The sequence below is a fragment of the Lates calcarifer genome, linkage group LG9 (genome assembly GCF_001640805.2).
Source record: "Lates calcarifer isolate ASB-BC8 linkage group LG9, TLL_Latcal_v3, whole genome shotgun sequence".
NCBI lineage: Eukaryota > Metazoa > Chordata > Actinopteri > Centropomidae > Lates > Lates calcarifer.
Genome location: NC_066841.1, coordinates 17,017,054 through 17,037,913, shown reverse-complemented (window position 1 = coordinate 17,037,913; position 20,860 = coordinate 17,017,054). Strand labels below are relative to the sequence as shown.

Sequence of the window (20,860 nt, the reverse complement as noted above, 5' to 3'; positions counted from 1 at the left end):
TCAAACTATTCCTTCAACATTTTTTCAAATAGAAAGGGATCCTGCTTTTTCTTTTTTCAAATATTCACAATCAGCCAACATCACTGCATGAAACAGTGATTTGAAAGCTCTCAGTGTGGAGTTAACTGTACGTGGTAATAGTTTACGCCCTCTATAGTAGATATGTGAGCAGCCCTCTGTCCCACTGTGCCCTGTAGATGCCGTGCTCCACAGTGTCAGCCACAGCCGATCTCTCCTTCAGGCCCTCTCTCTGTCTAAATCTCTGTCTCTGCTCCACCCTGGTAGTAAGTACTGGACACCTGCAGCCGTCACACTGCACCAAGGCCCTGTATAGTCGGCACGTCGCTGTCAGTGTCAGTGCTTGTGTGTGTGTGTGTGTGTGTGTGGTTGGGGAGTCAAGGTTATTATTGTAAAGTGAGTCAGCTGCTGAAAATGAAATCTTTAAAACATCAACATTTTAAAGTGGTTATTTCAGTATTTACATTTTTTACAACTGATCACGTGACTATGTTTGCACAGCACGCGTGAACTAAAGATGTTTTGCCTGATCCAGACAGAAACCTGATCCTGGAGGTTTGTTTTGATCCCATGTGTGGAGAGAACAGCGCTTTCTATCATAACTGCCAGCTGTTGTTCGAATTTACGAGCATTAATCCAGCATTATTTGAAAACACAGATGGTGTACCCGGCTGAACATGAAATTAAATATATATTGATATCAAGTGCTATTTTTCCCCTCACTATCGTAAATGTAAAATCTGGCAATATTTGTGTGAGAAACAGCTCATGCTGGAGTGCAAAACCACAGAAAACAACTAAAAATGAATTTGAATTAGAATGGGGAATTGAAACTATAATCTAGGAACTACACTGAAATCATGAAACTGTAATAACCTTGGCATGTGTTTGCATGAGCGTCTGAGCAGATCTGTGTCTGTGTATGGCTTGCCTGATTGTGGCACACCCTGACTGTAATCAGAATGGCAGTGGGAGTGAAAAGAGAAATCAGATTGGCTGTGATGAAATGAAAAGACAACTGATTGCTTTGCAGCCCCGCTGAGACGTATGAGGAGTCTCGGAAGGGTCAGCACTTTGTGTCCGTTTGTGCTGCAGCTTTTATATGTATTGTTTTGTCCTGGTTACGTACTTGATGATCATCTCTTGTCGCTTTGCATATCAATTGCGGTTGTATTCAGATGCTTTTATATAAACCTATTCAGATGGTGAACAGCTCCTCTGGCATGTAAATGAAACCTGACAGGCTTTTTCCATATATTCACTCTGAAAATGTCTGATGTTAAGAATGAAGCTCCCAAATTTTATTCCCTAGTCTGACCACAAGTTATTTTTTCTGCTGCCTGACTTTATCTCAGAGGGGGTCCTGTTGTGATTTTTATGAATATTTGGAGCAACATGTGCTTTTCCTGTCAGTTTTAATTATGATGTCAGGTTCTTGAGCAAAGTTTAATAACTTCTTCTCATACTTTATCTCCACAGAGCAAAGAGCCTCCAGTATTTCAGAGCAGTCACATGAGAAAAGGTATTTATCCCTTATATCTGATTTACATGAGTCTTATTATTTTACACTATGTTGCCCTTTTTGAGTTTCAGTGTTTCTATGTCCTAATGTTAAATGACTCAGCCTTTCACTCAATGAGGCTTTCGCTCTTAATTAAAATGACGCTGTATTTCAGTGCATATGTAATCCCCAGTGCCAAGAGCAACATACGTGCGTAACCATGACAACTAGGTTGATAGGTGACAGCGGGCACTGTGTGAAGTTTGCTGACGTCTTTTATGAGGCTCTTTTGTCCTTCTGAAGCAGAGCTGGGTTTTATGTGTGTTACCAGTGTTTTGATCCCCTCTTTTTTTTTTTAGTGACAACAGAGGTAGCGACGCACAGATATCTGTATGATCCTGAACTACTTCCAGGCCTGTTTGTTGTCATGCACATTGTCTTTGCTCTGTTTTTCACTTGTGGCTTACAGTGTCATCTCGCCCCTGTGTGGCTTATTTTCAGATATGACCAGCATCATGGATACATGTTAACCATGTTTATGTGGCCTCTGTCTGCTCTAAGAGGAGTGGCACTGTTTTTTTTTTAAAAAAGGACATCCTTTCCACTTCCTGGTCCTCTCAGCCTATTTTCACCACTGTTCCATTAGAGATGAAGCCAATGGATATTTCCTCTGCCACCTCATGTATAAATACCCTAATTGAACTACCATGCCTCAGTATCTCCCCCTAGTGGAAGATACCAAACACACTCAGGGATGTGAGAAAGTGTAAAGGGCTGTGACAGTGAGCATTAAATTAATTAATTGGCAGCTATTTTGATAATGAGTAAAAAATTTGAGTAATATCTCAAGCAAAAGACCAAAACGTGATGGTCCCAGGTTCTCAAATGTGAGAATTTAGCTGCTTTTCTTGGACTTAAATCATGACAAATTGAACATTTGTGAGTTTAGGACTGTTTGTCAGATTTAAAAAAACATGCTTAACAACATAACTATATACTGTAGAATATTTTGATGGACATTTTCAGAGTTTTCTGATGTTATGTAAACCAAACAATTAATCAGTTAATCAATAATGAAAATAAGATGTAGCTACAGGCCTCTTGTGAAGTGAACTACCAGGCTTGCACCTTTGCATTTGATTGTAGCAACACTTCTGTGTGTTCGTGTGTGTGCACTGTTCTTTACAGGGAGATTAGGTTCCGTAAACGTGCCCAGTCTGCTGATGACGAGGGCAGCATGGAGCTGGCAGAGTCCCTCCAGCATCTCACACTGTCTGAGTTCCTCAAAGAGTATGTGTCTGTGTGTGTGTGGGGGGGGGTGTTGAGCTCCTTTCGCCTGATTAAGCCTGAACCGCCCAATATAAACCAACTAACCTTAAAAAGCCTATTGCTTTACTTACAGTATGACACATTTACCACCTACAGTAATAAACCACAATAAACTCCTCTCCTCTCCTCTCCTCTTAAGCTGTATTGTCTTTTAACAGTGCGCAGCAAAGTCTGTCATTGTCATTTTGCATGTCTCTAACATTCTACTAATTCTAATTTACTTTCACAGCACAGGGTTGCAGAGAATGAAGGCAATGTTTGACTAACAAAAGTTTCAATTTTGACTGCTTTCCCTAACATTTATTTTACCAGAGACTACACACTGCAAGATCAGATGAAATGATTATATGTTGGATGAACTACTGTATGTTGTATAACAGTCATATGCTTGTGTACTGATAAGCATATAAGAATATACAGCTGTACGTTTCACACTCCTATGGACCCTCTGCCTGCACCTACACAAGCCTGTCATACCTGCTTTTGTTGCCTTGTTTTAATTATAGAACACAAATGCAATGTAATGAATTGTACTGACATTATTTTAACCTTTAAACAGAATTGAAGAAGAGGAGTTGGATAAGTACAACATCCCCACCAAGGTGGAGTCAGAGAAGTACAAAGTCATTCGAACCTTCAGTTTTCTCAAGAGCAGGATGTCCAGTACACGCAACAAAACCAAGGTAAACAGTCCACACCTCTATTGCACTCCAGGTTGAAATTAAAAGGTTATTCATACATGATAAACAGGTTTCATTTATGATAAAGTGAAAGTACTGTTGTTTTTTTTTATCAGCTCATCTTGTCTGTCAAACTGTTTGTGTTTGAGATGCAAATCATTGATCATAATCATATCTCACAAAGTCATATTTATTGGGATTTTCATGAGCATTACATCTACACTGCATTTCCTGCAATAGATGAAAAGGTATGCAAAAGTTATGATACAAACTATAAACGGGAAAACCAGATAAATATTTTGAACGGCTAGATTTGGCCCGCATGCCACTATTTGCCTTCCTCTGCAGTACAGTCAAGCTGGCTTTACATGCTACACTAGTCTCTCTTTCCAGTTTAATAGCTTAAAAACACAATGGAGAATTTCCATTGAAGTGTGACATCTGAAGATGCAGGTGTGCACATGCTGGCTGGTTGAATTTGATATAACCATAGAAGTGTTTTTGGTATTGAACATTAAAACAGTTTTGTAAAGACCATAATACCAGGTCTCAGGTATGGAATGTGTGACTGTCTCTCTGCACCCTGGGGGACAGAACCAGGAAACGTTTCTGGGAATAACTCAAGGTCATAGTGACAGACCAAACATGGTGTCCAGCCTCTTTCCTTTTAATGATTAATCCCCTGTTGTTGAGTCAGCACAGAGACTGGAAGCTCTCTCCGACCTGCATCTGTTGTTTATGCCATGCTTCATTTCCTTGTCAGTGGACTTTCTTACAGTTTGGAAAAAGGCGGGGATTCCTTCCAGGCTCATTTATCTACTTTCACATGGGAGAGGCTACTCTGGAAACTTGACAAAGATCTTTACCCTCGGTGTATAGAAATATGACTTAAAGGCCAGCTTTGGCTTTGAGCTCATAGGTGTTGTTGTCAGTCACGCTTTATTTCTGTCTGTGCGGCCTCTTTGTTTACACCAATGTCTCTGATATGGTTTTCAAAGGGGAAGGGGAAGGAAAGAGAAGCCAAGGATAGGCAGCTGAATGGACATCGGTTTGCAACAGGGTCCTGTTTAGGCCCCAATGTGTGTGTGGTGTGTGACAAAGCGGTATCTGGAAAGGACCTGCTGCATTGCCCCAGTAAGTAAAATTTTTACTGCAAGAAGTTTACATTCATATTTTTTGTTAAATATTCGCATGCATAAAAAATGTTCTTTCTTAGGTTGTACTGCCATCATCCATAAGGGCTGTAAAGAATCTGCTCCCCCATGTTTGAAGGTGAGCGTTGTCCTGAAGTGTTAGGGGAAAGATGGTTTTAGCTGCTCGTCTCTATTGGAGCCTGTCCTTGAATCAGTTGTTTATACGCTCTAACCATCCTCTCTCATTTGTACTACTTAGAAACTTCAGGATAAATATGCCGTTGCCATGGTGAAGAACAGGACAGCATCTCTCCCACAGAGTGAGTTTACAAGATGAGGGTCAACGATCATGAACAGTTTTGTTTTGGGGCTCTTTTAACCATGTTGTGCATGAAATGTCCTGTTTGTAACATTTCTTTGCGGTTGCACTGGGTATGTTAGTGTCATGCAGGCTAATGTGGGGTTATTGTCGTATAGGGTAATTCTCTTTCGAAATCTTTCCCCACAGATTTCACAGTGAGAGACAGTCCTCCTCAGTGTGTGGTCCCCATCTCTACCTCTCTACCTGTCATGGCCCCAAAGGAGAAAAAGGACACTATGACCCAGTCATGCTCTCTCTCTGGAAGTTTCCCCAGCACTGACAGGTCATTCAACTCTCAGGCTTGCTAAATCACATAATATGATATGGTGATACTGATAGAAGTACTGGCTTTTTATTTTTATTTTTTTTGGTATTATTTGTGTTGTATTTTCGTTATACTTAACTGTACAGTGACAATAAAGCCTATTCTATTCTATTCTATTCTTCTATAATAATGTTCGTTTGATCTTCTCTTGGAAGCAGTCGGCTCAGTGAGAGTTCAGAGACAGAGTCTGATGCCATGAAGACAAGCAGCCATTCAGAAGAGCAGCTGCTGACTCCGATGTCCTCCACCTCCACAGACTCATCATTTGGAGAAGGTATAAGATGAATCTTCTTAGGTTTTCACACACTTGCATGGAAGAATACTCAAAAAGAAACAGATTGGTTTCCAAGTTTCCCATGGGTTTTATGTCCTCATGCACCCAAACACCCCTGTATTCCAACTTCCTGTTGTGATCAGCATAGCTCAGAAGATTGTCCAGTAATAGGAGGTAATGGAAACAAAAGGGAGAAAATGCAATGCCATGCGTCACAGTCCCTCCAAGTACTGTAAGTTACAAAACAGGAAATGGATGGAAAAACAAAGTGCTGTGTTGTGTATTTTAAAAAGTGACTTTCACCTACATTATGATTTACATTATAATACAATAAAAAACAAATATAAATGTATGTAGAAAAATTAGTCTTAGCACTGGGGACAAATGTGTTCTTAAACTGTTCATCATTTTGGGACGGAGCCAGTTGATAAGCATGTCTCTACATGCATGTCATGATAGAAACACTGTCAGTGAATTTAAAGTTGCTAAAATCAAATCCACATGATGCTGAAATATTCAGCGTAAAAATATTTACTTAAATAATGTCAGATAAAACAGTGATGAGCTATTGCATGTTTTGTAAGAATCACATTTCCTACTTTGAAATTCCATGAGAACACTGTGAAAACAAAATGGGCGTCCAGGTTTTCCACCAGCACTTAAACACAGCATGAATCTGGTGATCAGAGACTGTGAAAAGAGTCAAAATTCCTCATACTAATGTGACTCAATCCACATGTGTCAAGTGATCACAAAAAGGTTTTGATAATCAGTTCTGGGGATGAAACAGTAATTTGAGATGGGTGCAAGTAAAGAGCCCTGTGTCTTTTCAGTACAAGTTGAACTCTGATTAATGAAATTTAGATTTAGATTTTTTTTTGTCCTTTTTTTAACCCATAGACTGTGTGGACGCGTTTATCCAAAGTGACATCTCGGCCGATGCTGTGGATTACGAGGCGGAGTCGTGGAGTCTGGCAGTAGAGCACAAGTTCTGCAAGAGGCAGGAAAAACGATCTGTCAAGAGGCAGGATGTTATCTATGGTAAGCAGATGTCAGGATTGTGAAAGACGACCACTGGAATGTGTCGTTTTCTGCCAGTGTCAGTGTTTCATACACATGATTGCTGTAATCGCTTATAATCATTTTAAGATTGCTCTGATTCACAGACTCAGCTTTTTGGAGAGATATAACAAGATACATGCGTGTTTTTAAGTGACACACACCTCTGATTGCAGAGCTGATGCAGACTGAGCTTCACCACCTGCAGACGCTACACATCATGGCGGAGGTTTTCCGGCGAGGTATGAGGGAGGAAGTTCAGCTAGATACAGAAGCGGTGAAGCGGGTCTTCCCCTGTCTGGATCAGCTGCTCTTATTCCACCACGCCTTCTTCGCCACCATGAAGGAGCGGCGACGCGGCTCGGCCCAGCCCCAGGGACACAGGAACTACCTCATCCAGAGAATAGGAGACGTCCTGCTCCAACAGGTTGGTCCTCTGAGACCGCCCGTCTCTCAGGTGTAACTGATGGAAACTGGTGCAGATATGAATCACAGTGTGTGTGTATCCTTCTGCAGTTTTCAGATGAGAACGGCGAGAAAATGAAGCAGGTGTATGGAGAATTCTGCAGTCGTCATAATGAGGCGGTCAGCTTCTTCAAAGAGCTCCAGCAGCATAACAAGAGATTTCAGAACTTCATTAAGGTACTTGACATTTCCAGATCATCTTTTTTTCGAGTTTCAACCAATTCTAAAATAAAAGCATCACTGCCATACTTCTCAGGGAGATGTAACATAACTTGTGATGCTACTTTTTCAAGCAACAAGGTAATAATTCCTTGGTGAGACGGAGGGAGATCCCAGAGTGCATCTTGCTGGTAACCCAAAGGATTACGAAGTACCCAGTGCTGCTGGAGAGGATCCTCCAGTATACTCAAGGTAAGTTATCTACTGCCATCTGCTGGCAAAATTGGTCACTAAAGCCAGACTCCTGTCAAAACAGCACAAGTCACAGTATTTCAGTGGTAAATATACCATAAAAATATCATAGCGCATCCTTCAGTCTTCATGTGTTTGTCCTTCCTTGTCCCTCAGAAGAGACGGAGGAGCATGCAGATCTTTCAAAAGCCCTGGCTCAGATCCGGGAGGTGATAGCAGCCGTGGACTCACGGGTCAGTGAATATGAGCGGCATCAGAGATTACAGGAAGTGTGGAACCGCATGGAGAATCGCAGCTCGGCCAAGCTCAAGAACGGACACACCTTCCGCAAGCAGGACATGATGGGGCCGGGACAGATGCTCAAACACCAGGGCCTGCTCCTGTGGAAGACTGCCACTGGTCGACTGAAAGGTGAGAGACTGTTTTATTAATGTGTAATTTTTCCTTTTTTAACATGCAATGGAAATAAACTGGTGACGTGACAGTTTTTTTCCCTGTTTATATTAATTCCACAGATGTCCTGGCGCTCCTTCTAACAGACACACTCATCTTCCTACAAGAAAAAGACCAGAAGTATACATTTGCCACTGTGGTACGCTCACATTAATTGCATCGGGTTGATCTCAAAGAGACGAATACCCAGCTATAACAGTGATCAGAATGTTACACCCTATTACCTGTTTGCTTAAAGTGAATTATTTTATCTTGGGTCATTATCAGCTTATGCTAAGTAATATATTTCCTCGCTTTTAATGTGCTTCAGGACCAGAAACCTCCAGTCATCGCACTGCAGAAGTTAATAGTGCGAGAAGTAGCAAATGAAGAGAGAGGGATGTTTTTGATCAGCGCGTCATCCGCCGGCCCTGAGATGTACGAGGTTCACACGTCATCTAAAGAGGAACGGAACACTTGGATGAGGCTCATTAGAGAGGCTGTGGAGAGGTTTGTATTTGTCTTGTTTTATATATATATATGTGTATGTGTGTGTGTGTGTGTGTGTGTGTGTGTGTGTGTAAATGGAGGAAAAAGAGAATACTGAGAGCTGAATATTACATATGAAGATTTAACCATTTGCCTGCAGTTTTTCTGACCTTCTTTTTGTGTTGCCTCTGCTCAGCTGTCCAGAGGAAGAAGAAGAGTACACAAGTGAATCTGAAGAGGAGAAGCGAGCTGCTGAGGCTCGCATTCACAAGATCCATAAGTTACAAGGTACTTGGCAATGTGACTTTATTCATTACATTTTTTTCCTCATAATCTTGAATATTTATTACTCCTGAGTGAATACTTCATTTTGCTTAATCCTTGAACAATGTGAACTTGTTTATCAGAGAGTCTGACGAGCCAGGACCAGCAGATCTGCTCCAGCCTGGAGGAGAAGCTGCAGATTTACACGGAGCTCTCTGCTCTGAGTGGGAGGGCGACAGACACGTCGGCGGTCGAACCGCGACTGCTCGTCCAGCCGCATTCAGAGGAGCCGCCCCAGGCCGCCGTGCTGCTGGCTGCAGCTCTGCAAGAGGGTGAGACATTTGACATATATGGTACACTGCATAAACAAACAGGTTTAAAGTGTGGTATTGTTTTTTTTGACAACATAAACAAAAATGTGAGATTGAAATTATTATCATTATCAAAAATGTGTGTGATTGATATTGTGGTTTATTTATTGTAATAAATAATATATTTATTAATAGTATTTTTTCCAGTACTTATAGTTAATGTAATTGTCTTAAGATAAAGTTTCTCAGTCTCTCCATTAATTAAATTTCATTGACAATTGCAGTCCATCCATGCAGTCCATATTTTAAAGAGATATTCATCATGTGGGATAAATTTATCTGGGATTTTTTGCTCAGGTACAATGTAACAACAGAGCAATCGACTTTTATTCAAAATAACTTAATAATCTCTTAAATAAAGGATGAACCCTGAAAATATGAAAATTGTCATTTATTACACTGACTGGTACTGTCTATGAGAACCCCTCTATAGAAATTTCCATTTTGGAATCACAAAATAAAACAAACAAAACTCAAACCCACAAAATTAAAAAAAAAAAAACCTTAAGCACTTGAGCCAAGCCCAGTTACACACTTTTGTTGTTTTTGTTTTCCAGCTGAAAACCTTAAAGCCACGTTGTCGTCCAAGGCCCGCTCTCCATCCAGTCACAGCCCGGACTCGGACACAGACTCTGTGTTTCCTGTCAGCCCTGCTGCACTTGTAGAGCCCCCCTCCGATTCTTCGGAGCCCTCACCTGAAAACCCTGAGGCCAGTGAGGGGAGTTGGACTGAGGCGGTAGTCCTTCAGTCCCCGACTCACTTGCAAAAAATGGACACAGATGACATTGATATTAAGGTACAGCACAGATCCTTGATGTATAAAATGTATTTAGCGTATAGCAATCCCTGCTTGACCTCGTGATAGAAATTGAAAATTAAATAGGTTGTTTGAGTTAAATATTGATGCAGTAATATGATGTAATGTTTTCCCCATTACTGTAGTTGTGATGGTAGAGATACAGTGGTATTGCAGAGGTATTATAGGTCATTACAGCCTCTTACAGCCTGCATCTTTCCATTTCTTCACAGATGTGTGGCTCAAGATTGCCAGCAGTTGTTTTAATAATTCAGCACAGTCTATTAGAATTTCATTTCAGTCTTAATGTGATGAATCATTGATAAGCTCATAATAAAGGAAGAAGTCCATTTATCCCCCAAAGGTATTGTGTCATTAAAAATAGATATGGAGACTCATTCCAGTTACCGTGCCACAGTTGTGCTACCGTTTGCACCTTTTTGTGAACTGTGAGGTAAATGACTCTGATAAGAGAGAATCATTTTCTTATCAACAGCTGAGAGATAATTCAACCCTAAGCAGTCTGGGAGGATATCATGTAGCCTCAAGGGGGCGCAAATGCTTCATGAATACAACTTTAAATTCTGGCTCCACTGCCATGAGAGGGAAATATTCTGAGTTCCCGTTAAACACATACATTTGATTAAATGAAGATTGAATTGATTAAGTTAATCAGCATGTTGTGTGTGATTTTGTCCATTAACAGGTTGCTCAAAGTGTCCAAAGCCTGACCCAGTTACTCTACAGTCTGCAGGTGGGTGGATTACTCAGTATACAGTTATACAACCACCAGCTACTTTTTGCCTCTCTTGCAGCCCTCATCTGTATTATCATCCAGTCAGCAAGTCAACAAACAAACAAAGGCCCCTATGTACTCGCTATGAACAGACACATGCTATGTTAGCATCATACTGGGTTGAGATGAAGGCTTTAGAGTGCCTGCACACTCCAGTTTCAGTAAACAGAGCTCCAGTTTCAGTAAACTCAGCTGTTTGAAGCCAAAGGTACCGAGCTACAGGAGAGAGGATCTAACTGATCTTTTTTCTGCCGAGAGGCATAGGATGGTCTTTTGTGTCACTATGCACCCACTCCTCTTTGGTATAAAATGTAAATTTGTGTAGAGAGAACGTGTGCAGGTGCGTGTGTGTAGATTTGCATGAGGATATGTGTGAGCGCACCCTTGCCTATCTGTGTAGGCTTGAGAGTTTTGATCACAATGGCATTTTCATATTCAAAGTTCTGTATCCCCTTCTTGCCTATGATCCTGAAAACCACATTTCTGCCAGTGGCGGTTGGATCATTTCACCGTGTAAAGAAATGCTGTTCCATTAACGCATAAAATGTCAGGGCACCCTGCAGAGCCTGATTGTAATTTCTGTCATATTTTGCCATTCAAATCACCTTATCTTACGACCTGTTGTGAGGATGTACCTGTTGTATTTAAAGTGTTGGTTGAGCCTTTGCATTTTCACCAACCCCATCTCTGTGCCCTTCCCTCTCCGTGCCAGGCTGCGGTGACCATCCAGGACAGCTGCTACGAGGTCCAGAGGCTCCTCCTCCGAGAGACCGGACGCCCCTCTCCACGCGCTCAGAGACTTCACCTCCCGAGCGTCCGCGGCAACACCCTGCAAGAGCAGGAGAAGCAGCGCAACCTGGAGAAGCAGAAGGAGGAGGTGGCGGCGGCTCAGCGGCTCCAGGACCGACTGCGCCTGGAGAAGGAGCGCTGGGAGCGGGAGTGCCAGGCCAGGGAGAGCCAGCAGGGGGAGCAGGAAAGCAGGCTGGAGGAGAGGGAGAGGCAGTGCCACCTGGAGGCCGAGAGGCTGAGGCGGGAGAGGGAAGAGCTGGACGAGCAACTGGAGGAGTACCAGCAGAGCCTGGAGCGGCTCAGGGAGGGCCAGAGGAGCGTGGAGAGGGAGCGCGAGCGCCTGGAGAACCAACAAAAGCTTCTTGAGACCTGGAGGCACAGCCGGCAGAGGAGCCTGCCCACTGTGATTCCTCACATGGTCATACCTCTAGATGGTCAGCAGGTAGGGGGGATGATCACAACTGACACAAGAGACAACTGTTTCTTCAGACTACAGATTTTAAAATAACCTTTACATGTAGTCTGATTGGTTGAGAGCTCGGTAATCCTTCTGACAAAAGCTCTTGACCCTGATACCAGTGTGATGTAGATATGCAGTGTTTGTGGAGTATTTCTTGGCTAAAGTCATTAATGAGAAGCGTTTCTCAGACAGCGATCATCCTGAGTTATGTTGGTTCACTCATTTACACAGAGCAGCTCAATCCCCTCTTGATGTACGACCTGCGATAATGAGAGCAATTTCAGCATCATTTGTCTTAGTGCTCCAGCAGCTCTACTCACCAATAAACATCTTAATGATTGATGATAATTAAACCGTTGCAAATAAAAGCTCCGACAAAATAATTAAAACCAGAGGCGCACGGCCCGAGAAACCAATCAATCGTGTCCGAGAGGACTTAAATTATCGACACTTTGTTTGAAAAGCACTACAGTGAAATGCCCCACCACCCCTCATCCCCCGCAGCTGGAAGGCATGGAGGATAAAGGGTGTACTGTTCCCCGCGCCCTTTAACTCTCACATGGTGCTTCACATGGAAAAGCAGCGGTGGTGAAAAGAATATAGCACATTTAGCCTCTGCAGGGTACGGCTTTGTGCTGCTCAGTTCAGCAGGTGTGACTGTTCAAAAGACGCACACAGAGCACTTGAGCAGACAGACAAATGAGCAGACTCCTGTTACAATCTCCCCCCCCCCTCATTAATTTACACACCACCTTTGGGCTTTTACAGGCCAGACGCAATGAGGCTTTTCTGGCTTTTTGCGGACTTATTTATTTCTGTTCATCTGTTTTAGTCAGTGAGGAGGCCACGTTAATAGCAGTGGTCTGACAAAGGCGTGCAGAGGCAGTGGAGGTCCTAATGTTCCCCCTGCTAATGTTTTAGCCAGAGGCAGCAGTTCACAGGGTCAGAGACAGATCGAATGACGTACACACACTCACACACTCTCTAGCTCTCAAGTCCTTTCTAATTAGCTGTGCTGCTTCAGCTCGGCAGTGGAAAGGCCATGTTGATGTGAAGATGGGAGGAGGAGACAGGGGGTATTAGGAGAGGATAGGAGGAGAGTCTGTCACACCTTTCACCAGACATTAAAGGGTCGGTTCACACATTTTTCCCACTTACCTCTTGCTGCACCTAGCTGTGCATTTTTAGTTCTATTTCCCTAAGGTTTGAGATGTCCTTCTCTAAAAGTGTTGCCCTGACACCTATCCAATGTGCCTTTCCATTGCTCAGGATAATCCACATAACACCAGTCTAGATTTTATGGGAACTGCTTTCCACAGAAGAAACGGTCCCTACAAAAATAGAATAAGTAATTTTTCAATGCTGTGAGCACCATAAACAAAATTCCATTCATTTCCTTTATATTGGAGGTGGAGGCAGATAAAATCAAAATGACTGATAGAAAAACAAGAGTGGGTAAGTGGGCAAAAAAGAAATTTTGTAATTTGGGTGAACTGCCCTTTTAAATGAATTTTAATGATAGTTTTGGTGAAACTGATATGAAGTAAGTTATATAATGTACCTCCTGATCCCTGATGCAAATCCATCAGTGTAATTCAAAGGTGCACTGTTGAAAGGTTTCACAGGTGTAGAAACCACTCAGAATTTATGTCTCATCTCTCAGCTCTGTTGCTGAATGTGACTGCGACTGTGACATTTGCTTGCTCGCTCCCTCAGGACCCACCACCAAGTCAGTCAAGAGACCATGCAGGTAACGGCTCCATGTTTGTGAATGAGGCAGCGTTCGCCAGCACCAGCATCAATAACCGTCACGTCCACCACAAAAGAAATGACCCCAGCGCACACAACTGTCTCAACACCCTGCTGGCCAGATCCAACAGCAGACAGCCCCCCGCAGCTAAGACCCCCCATAATCCACACTCAGACTCCCAAGGATGGGTGATGGGGACAGGGCACCTCTACAGCCCTGCAGGAAGGCTGGGGCTGCAGCACACACCCAGTGGTGAGAATTTCTAAGTTCATGTTTTATCATCTGTAAAATGTCAGAAATTAGGAGGTTAAGGTTTCTGAAATCCAAGGTGACATCTTCAGATATCTTGTTTTGTCCTACCAACAGTCCATAATTCAAGCCATTGTGTAAGACTCTGTGTCCCAACCTTGTTGGCTTGTGACTAAAATAAAGCAGTATTCACCTATCAATGACAGGTGTCTGTCCATAAGTCATAATCATTTATATATCAGTATCAGACTCAATTGATAAAAAAGAATACTTTTACTGAGCAGATCTCTGGAGACCACTGCCTCGATTGGTTGTGTTGTTTGTGTCATTGTGTGACTTGTGTGGTGAAAGAAGTATTCAAGTCCTCCACATAAGTAAAAGCATAACACAGTAACACAAACAAAGTAATCAATCAAGGCAGCAGTATTCCAGCAACTCCTTTGTTCTCCTCTACAGTTACTGTTTTTATCAGTGGAGTCTGGTAGCAATGTAGCAATGTTTGGACATACTTTGGAGTGAAGAGTTGCCCTTTGGATTACATCGCAGCAGCACTTCACAGTTGCTGGTACACCAGATTTTCGTCCTTATCAATCATTTACACCCAAAAACATGGGAACATAAGGCCCAGGTTCAGAAACACCAGTGTTATCCTTCAACTGCATTAATTTCCATATTAATAGGTAAAAGCTTTTGTTTTGTTTTAAAACTATTATCTTTGCTCTCAGATACCATCTGTGATTGGAAGTAAGATGGCATGGAAATATCCACTTATGAATGCATCAAGTGGCTCGGTAACTCATTTTCATTAGTGGTTATGTTTAATATCCTGTATCTTAGTGGTAATGGTACAGTACCACTCAGCTCAAGTGGCTCCTGCATGGAACAGAAGTGCGCTGTTATCATCCTGTGTCTGCTGCTCAACGCAATTGAGAAATCTGCTACCTGTGAGAATGTAAACAAACTCTCTGCCTGCACTGGTTTCATCCATAATGTGAGAGCATACCACACACACACACACACACACACACACACACACTCTGCTGTCAAGGCTGTATCCCTGGTGAGGCCTTGTCTGTCCTTCCTCTCAGTTAATCAGTGTCTCCTGACAAAGAAACCACCCCCTCCTCCTCACCACCTCCACCTGCACCAACAGCGAGGGCCCTCGCCTGCCAAAGGAAAAGAAAATCAATGGTTCCTCTATCTATTGACTGGCAGGGCAGACAACAGCATGTGAATCACAGTTCACAGGCGATGGCTGACTGATTGGGACATCGATCTAAAAAAAATCTTTACAAAACTCATTACAGCATGACTTGTCATCGCATCAGGTGAATGTGGGGGGACTGAGAGATGTAGACGAGTATTAATCTGTGTTTCACTCGGGGAGGTGTCAGCTACATTCTCACATTCGCCCGTCCCCGTTCCTAATCCATTCATGCACGCGCTCATTTTGATATTCACGGCAGGCGGAGAAAATAACAGGTTACATGTGACTTGTCCCTTAGCCCTCAGTGTTAACTGCACCTCATGCTGGTATTGTTAACCAGCCATTGCACAATCTCCTCCTCATTGATCAGCTTATTAACCTTTCCTCATTATTGAGCACACACAGGCCCCAGTGAAACCTGAGTCACTTGTTAACAAGCCGGGGGTGTATACTTCGCCACAGTCTACAATGCAGGGCGCGTTCCATCTGACATCTACCCACAATGCATTGCTCAATGGATCCAATGATGGCCTGCAATGAAATAATCTTAGACACTAGATAAAATTCCCAATCCACATAATTTCCTGTCAGATATAAACCTCTATAAGGAGTCATCTTAGTATTTTACATGCAATCCAGATTTTTAAAAGCTCCTCCACAACCACATGGTGGATCACACACTGTCTGGTATGTGGAGGAACTTGGTGTCTCTTTTTTCCTGTTAAGAAAAGGAATCTCTTTCAGATGCAAATTCTCCATTGTGCTGCAAGTCACATGAATCAAAAATACTATCTCACTTACCTCTCATCCTCACCTGAGCATTTGAAGATTTTTTTCTCATGCGCACACACACACACACACACACACACACACACACACACACTTTTTTCATTCAGTGGATTTCCATAATTTGTTCCTGCACAGTGTAATCTTGGGGAACCAGTTGGATGGAATTTTCTGAAATGACGCCTCATCTGATGACTCGTATCAGGTTTTTGTTGCTCACCTTTTCATACAAAGGATGAGAGCATCGTGAGTAGGCTGAGGAAGAAAAGAGATGAAACTGGTGTTCTCTACAGTATGCAGATGAATTCATACCTTGTATAATGTGCTGCATTATGCACAAACCTGCTTTGTGACTATGTGAGAAAGCGTCATGCTGCACTAATCATTATTTTACTCAACTCTCACTTTTAGCTTTTTTATCCCACCAGGGCAAGAAATTTGCCTTTGTCTGGCCAATCATGACAATAAACACAGGAAAAGCCATATATGCAGTAAAAAAAAAAATAAGACATTCCACATCACATATCACACATACATCAGTATAAGTGCAAATGTTGAAACAACTTAATGAAATCTCCCAGCATGGGGACATTTTAGTTGTTATAACAAGCCTTACCAACTTGCTTTTATTTGCCAGTATCAGGTCATCAAATCAGACCCATACATTAAACACAGATGTTATTGGGTTTCTCACTGTGACATTGAAATTGTCTGAGCAGTTTGTTGTCAGTGTACAGTACTGTATGTTCCCAGATACGTTGCCTGATACTGGGACACTGATTTTACAAGTCAGTGTCTATTTACAGGTGTTGGGGAATCGTACTGCAAATGTGAAAAAGTTGTATAAAGTCTTTTGTGGGTCTAGATAGAGCTGTGTCAAAATCTGTTGAACTGCCTCAAGTCACGTCTCTTGAGCCATTGTCAGTTGGGTCTGAAGACTTTAAGTTTAGAATTTAAAAAATCTGTTTGGATATGTTTAGTTCAAAAGAATTGTACGTATCACACCTCTGCAGTAGTAGCCAGTAGTAGTTTGAGGCTACATTAGTAGCTATCAGCACAACATATCCAGATCTTTGACCTGAAGTGTCCATCATGAGGAATATACACCTCTTGGCTTCTGTTTCAGTTCAGTGAGTGGAACTCTGGAATACCTGCAGAGGTAGCTGTTGCTCACTGTTAAGTTACATTTTGTTGCTTTAAAATTAGGTCCTATATTTTATCAACATTGTTTAGCAGGAAGTTAGATTTAGACCGTTCTTCCTACATGGATCCCTGAGCAGAATAATCAGAGTTTCCTTAAAAAACAGACCAACTAAAGCCATATCACCAGCCAAGCATTACTATCCAGCACTTGCATTTCATTGGTGTACACAGAAAAAGACTCATTCAGAGTGGGGGGCTGCATTCAATACAGTCATTAGTGTTTATGTCTTTTTTTCTAAACTCTTCAAATGTTATGCAGCCCTAGCATTTTCATCTTTTATTGCTTTCTTTAAATGTCATCCATTTGCGGTCTGTGTTGTAACATATTAATAATGCTAAAATCTTGGAGAAAGCTCTTTTACAGAGACTGCGTGTTTTTATCATCTGGCTGCTCACTGATGTCTCATCTATCAGAGGCCAGGCCTATATGGTGGCTAACAGAGCCACTCTAACAGACTCTTATATAATTAATCAAACAGAGACACTTTCCTACAGGGACACAATGAGGCAATTTATAGTTCATGCCATCTGTTACCATGACAGCGCACCTGCCCTAATGCTAGACAACACGAGCCACGCACACAAATGGAAGAATGCAAACACCACACACACACACGGACACATTATCAACTAGATACCACCCACAAAAACACATTGTCTTTCATATCTTAATTAATTGAATAATGATGTTATTGATCCTCTAAGGGATATACGCTTATTATGAGAAAAAGTATGCCTGAAGCTGCAGATATAATATTTTGCTCAAACAAACCTCACACACATCTTGGTTGTTCATCCCTCCTCATTTCTAGTCCCTGGTTTCCTCATCTGCTCTTGTCAGCCATCAAGTGTGCGGAGGCAGGTGTTATCGAATCCGGACCATGACGATTGATTAGGTTGACAAAGATAATGATAAAAGTGACATCTCTGAGTAGAGACGGGGAATGATGGATATCTTGAAAATCTTTTCGTTTTCACTTTCCCTCTCATGCTCCAGTGCAGGAGAGAGCAGCAGGGCTGAGCTGCAGCAGCTGTGGCTGATCTATATGCTGTTAGTGATGAGAAGAGTGGGCTAAACAATTAGACTGAGCTCATTAAACAGTGGCTACATAGCCCATCCTGGTGATTATTAATCAGTGGTTACTAAATGATGAAGTCTCTTTAGTTTTAATTTGGTCAGTGTATTATCAGTGTCAGTTGCTGCATTGCTGCATTTCCTCCACAGTATAATAATGTGGTTTTTTGTTTTTGTTTTTTTATGCGTCCATTCAGATCATAACACTCACAGCTACATCAGGGAGACCTGGTCGTCAACAGCAAGTGGAACTGATCCGTACCCAGAGTTCCCGCATCCCAGTGACCCTCGGCTGGACCTCAGTGCACTGGTTTCCTTGGAGACTGACAGCGGTGGGGAGGAGGGCAGGGAGGAAACCATTGTGTACCTCTGAATATTGATAAATAACAGACTCTAAAAAGTCATCCCAGCATTTGGAGGAAGATAAAGACATTCACGAAGTACCAGAAAACAGGACTGGGTCGGGGTGGCTGAAAGCAGAGAGTGTTTGCCTGTAAAAAAAAAAAAAAAAAGGGTGGGGGGGGGGGTGTATATTTTGTCTTTTTTGTGAAGTGGAGAGTTACTGGAAACACGGAGAGAGAAACTGAGATAAAGAAACTGAGGCTGTTTCAGGCTCAGTCTCACATGTGTCATGCACCTTAGCTTGAGGCAGCACTGGGTGTTCAGTGTCTCCTCATTTTCTGTTTGTGTGTGTGTGTGTGTGTGTGTGTGTGTGTGTGTGTGTGTGTGTGTGTGTGTGTGTCTGTGTGTCTGTGTGTCTGTGTGTGTGTGTGTGTGTGTGTTTGTGTGTGTGGTCTTTATTGTCTGCCTGGGTCCTTGCAGCCACACCTTTCCCCCTATTTTCTTCCTGCTGTCCCTCCCTTACTGCCTTCCTTCCTCAGGTCCCACATATCTCATCTCTCCTGCTCTATATTTATTAAATTTACCACAGAGGGAGAGAAAGCATATACCCAATATCAGAGATGGGATTTTCATAAAGTGATGGCAGAAGAATGACAGAAAATAAAAAACAATAGACTATGAGTCTACAGCCGAGCATCTCAGGCTGCATCTCTCTAGCGGGTGATTGTCTTGCCATGGAGAAAACCCCTCTTTCATTTATCAGACAGGCTGTGTTTATGTACAAGCCGAGCATAACGTGAGGCACACAACATTACTATTGAAAGATGAGGTGCGACAGTGTCAGTACCACATTTTTCCAACCCACTGCCTGTAGCCATCATCCATTTCTTTTTATCTGAAGCATGTTTTTCTTGTTAGGCAGAAATAAGCGCAGATGTGGGTTTAAAAAAGATGTTGCAGCTGTGCTAATATGTCAGTTTTATCAGAGCGTAGCTATTCCACCACAAAAAGCCTGAGAAAGCATCTTCTGAGCACATCTGTTCCTGCAAAATGTACAAGGAAGTTATGGTACAGGAAGATGAACTCAGGAAAAATGGAATGGGCCAAACTAATTTAAACACATTGTAATTATGTTACAACAATTCTAATCATAATCTCTGATGACATTTTTGGTTTTGTTCTTCTGTTTCGGCTTCATTTTTAGACATGCAGTTATCATGCTAACACTAAACTAAGCTGATGAACATGGTAAAAATTGTATCTACTAAACATCAGCATGGTAGCATTGCCACTGAGACCATGTTAGCATGCTGACATTAGCATTTAGGTCAAAGTGCAATTGTGTGTCAGTACAGGCTCACAGAGCCGCTAGCATGGCTGTAAACTGTACACTGTCTGTTGTTTTTTATTTTCTGTCTTTCTTCTGTCATTATTTTATGAAAATCCCTTCTTTACCATATCTTAGTTGTAAAGGGTGGAAGATGTTACCCTGAAATTACCTTTGCAAGCAGACAGTTGCCCTGTACCTGAGGCTTAACACTAAACTACTACACTTGAAGATTCATGTTGTAAATTTACTTATTATCTCTCGCATTTTTGTGTAAAGAGGTCCCTGTGCCAATCCTGTACTTTAGGTGTCTCTCTATAAAAAATTAATTGGTTTAATTACTGTTGTAGTCTCTTAATGGGACAATAAGGCAGTGGCAGTATTTCGATGTGATTTTAGTACCATGTATATATGTTTGTGCTTTTATTTATTTATTACAGTACAAAAAAGTTTTTAAAGTTCTACAGTGCTTTGTGAAGGGTTGTGTTGTATAAAAGTGTACCTGTGTAAACTGATGAACAGGTGTGTTTTCTTGTTGCATTCTCGTGTGTTATATTTCCAGACAGCTGTATTGATAAAAATTTCTTTTATTGAACTCGAAATAGCGCTTTGTTTCTCTTTAGGCTATTACATGGGGCTTAGTGAGGATGTCAATACAATAAAAGAGCAGACTGGTTGAAACACAAACACAATGTTCAGCTCGAGTACAAATATCACTTCTGTTTTTATGTCCTTGCTCTGCATGTGAAGCAGTGTCAACAGATGTGTGAGCCGAGCTGCACGTTCAGTCGCCAGCAGTGACAGGTGGTAGACCAGGTGCATGAATGTCAGTGATTTCCTGTCCGACTGCACCTCTGAAGTGCAATCACAAAAACCACATCAGTGGTGGATGAAAGCGATATGTTGTGTAGCAACAGACAGCCTTGTAGCTAAACTGGGTGGCCAGTTGTGAACACAGTAAGACTATA

At 42.1% G+C, this 20,860-nt stretch overlaps 1 protein-coding gene across 5 annotated transcripts in view; it reads left to right on the top strand.

Moving 5' to 3' along the window:
• Positions 1-20,487, top strand: part of arhgef28a (Rho guanine nucleotide exchange factor (GEF) 28a) — a 40,735-nt gene extending 20,248 nt beyond the window's left edge. For 2 of the 5 annotated variants that reach the window (XM_018673770.2, XM_018673694.2), the window contains exons 14-36: positions 198-284; positions 1,498-1,540; positions 2,708-2,809; positions 3,408-3,531; positions 4,527-4,662; positions 4,745-4,800; positions 4,921-4,981; positions 5,170-5,305; positions 5,506-5,621; positions 6,522-6,662; positions 6,857-7,107; positions 7,197-7,322; positions 7,439-7,556; positions 7,713-7,967; positions 8,072-8,148; positions 8,320-8,498; positions 8,674-8,765; positions 8,885-9,073; positions 9,670-9,908; positions 10,615-10,662; positions 11,417-11,935; positions 13,670-13,955; positions 18,421-20,487. In XM_018673770.2, the coding sequence (XP_018529286.1) occupies positions 198-284; positions 1,498-1,540; positions 2,708-2,809; positions 3,408-3,531; positions 4,527-4,662; positions 4,745-4,800; positions 4,921-4,981; positions 5,170-5,305; positions 5,506-5,621; positions 6,522-6,662; positions 6,857-7,107; positions 7,197-7,322; positions 7,439-7,556; positions 7,713-7,967; positions 8,072-8,148; positions 8,320-8,498; positions 8,674-8,765; positions 8,885-9,073; positions 9,670-9,908; positions 10,615-10,662; positions 11,417-11,935; positions 13,670-13,955; positions 18,421-18,596 (3,557 nt within the window). In that variant the 3' untranslated portion in view covers positions 18,597-20,487. The remainder of the gene's footprint in view (positions 1-197; positions 285-1,497; positions 1,541-2,707; positions 2,810-3,407; positions 3,532-4,526; positions 4,663-4,744; positions 4,801-4,920; positions 4,982-5,169; positions 5,306-5,505; positions 5,622-6,521; positions 6,663-6,856; positions 7,108-7,196; positions 7,323-7,438; positions 7,557-7,712; positions 7,968-8,071; positions 8,149-8,319; positions 8,499-8,673; positions 8,766-8,884; positions 9,074-9,669; positions 9,909-10,614; positions 10,663-11,416; positions 11,936-13,669; positions 13,956-18,420) is intronic. The other 3 variants (XM_018673935.2, XM_018674016.2, XM_018674157.2) reach the window with 3 other exon arrangements.
• The last annotated feature ends 373 nt before the right edge of the window (positions 20,488-20,860 follow it).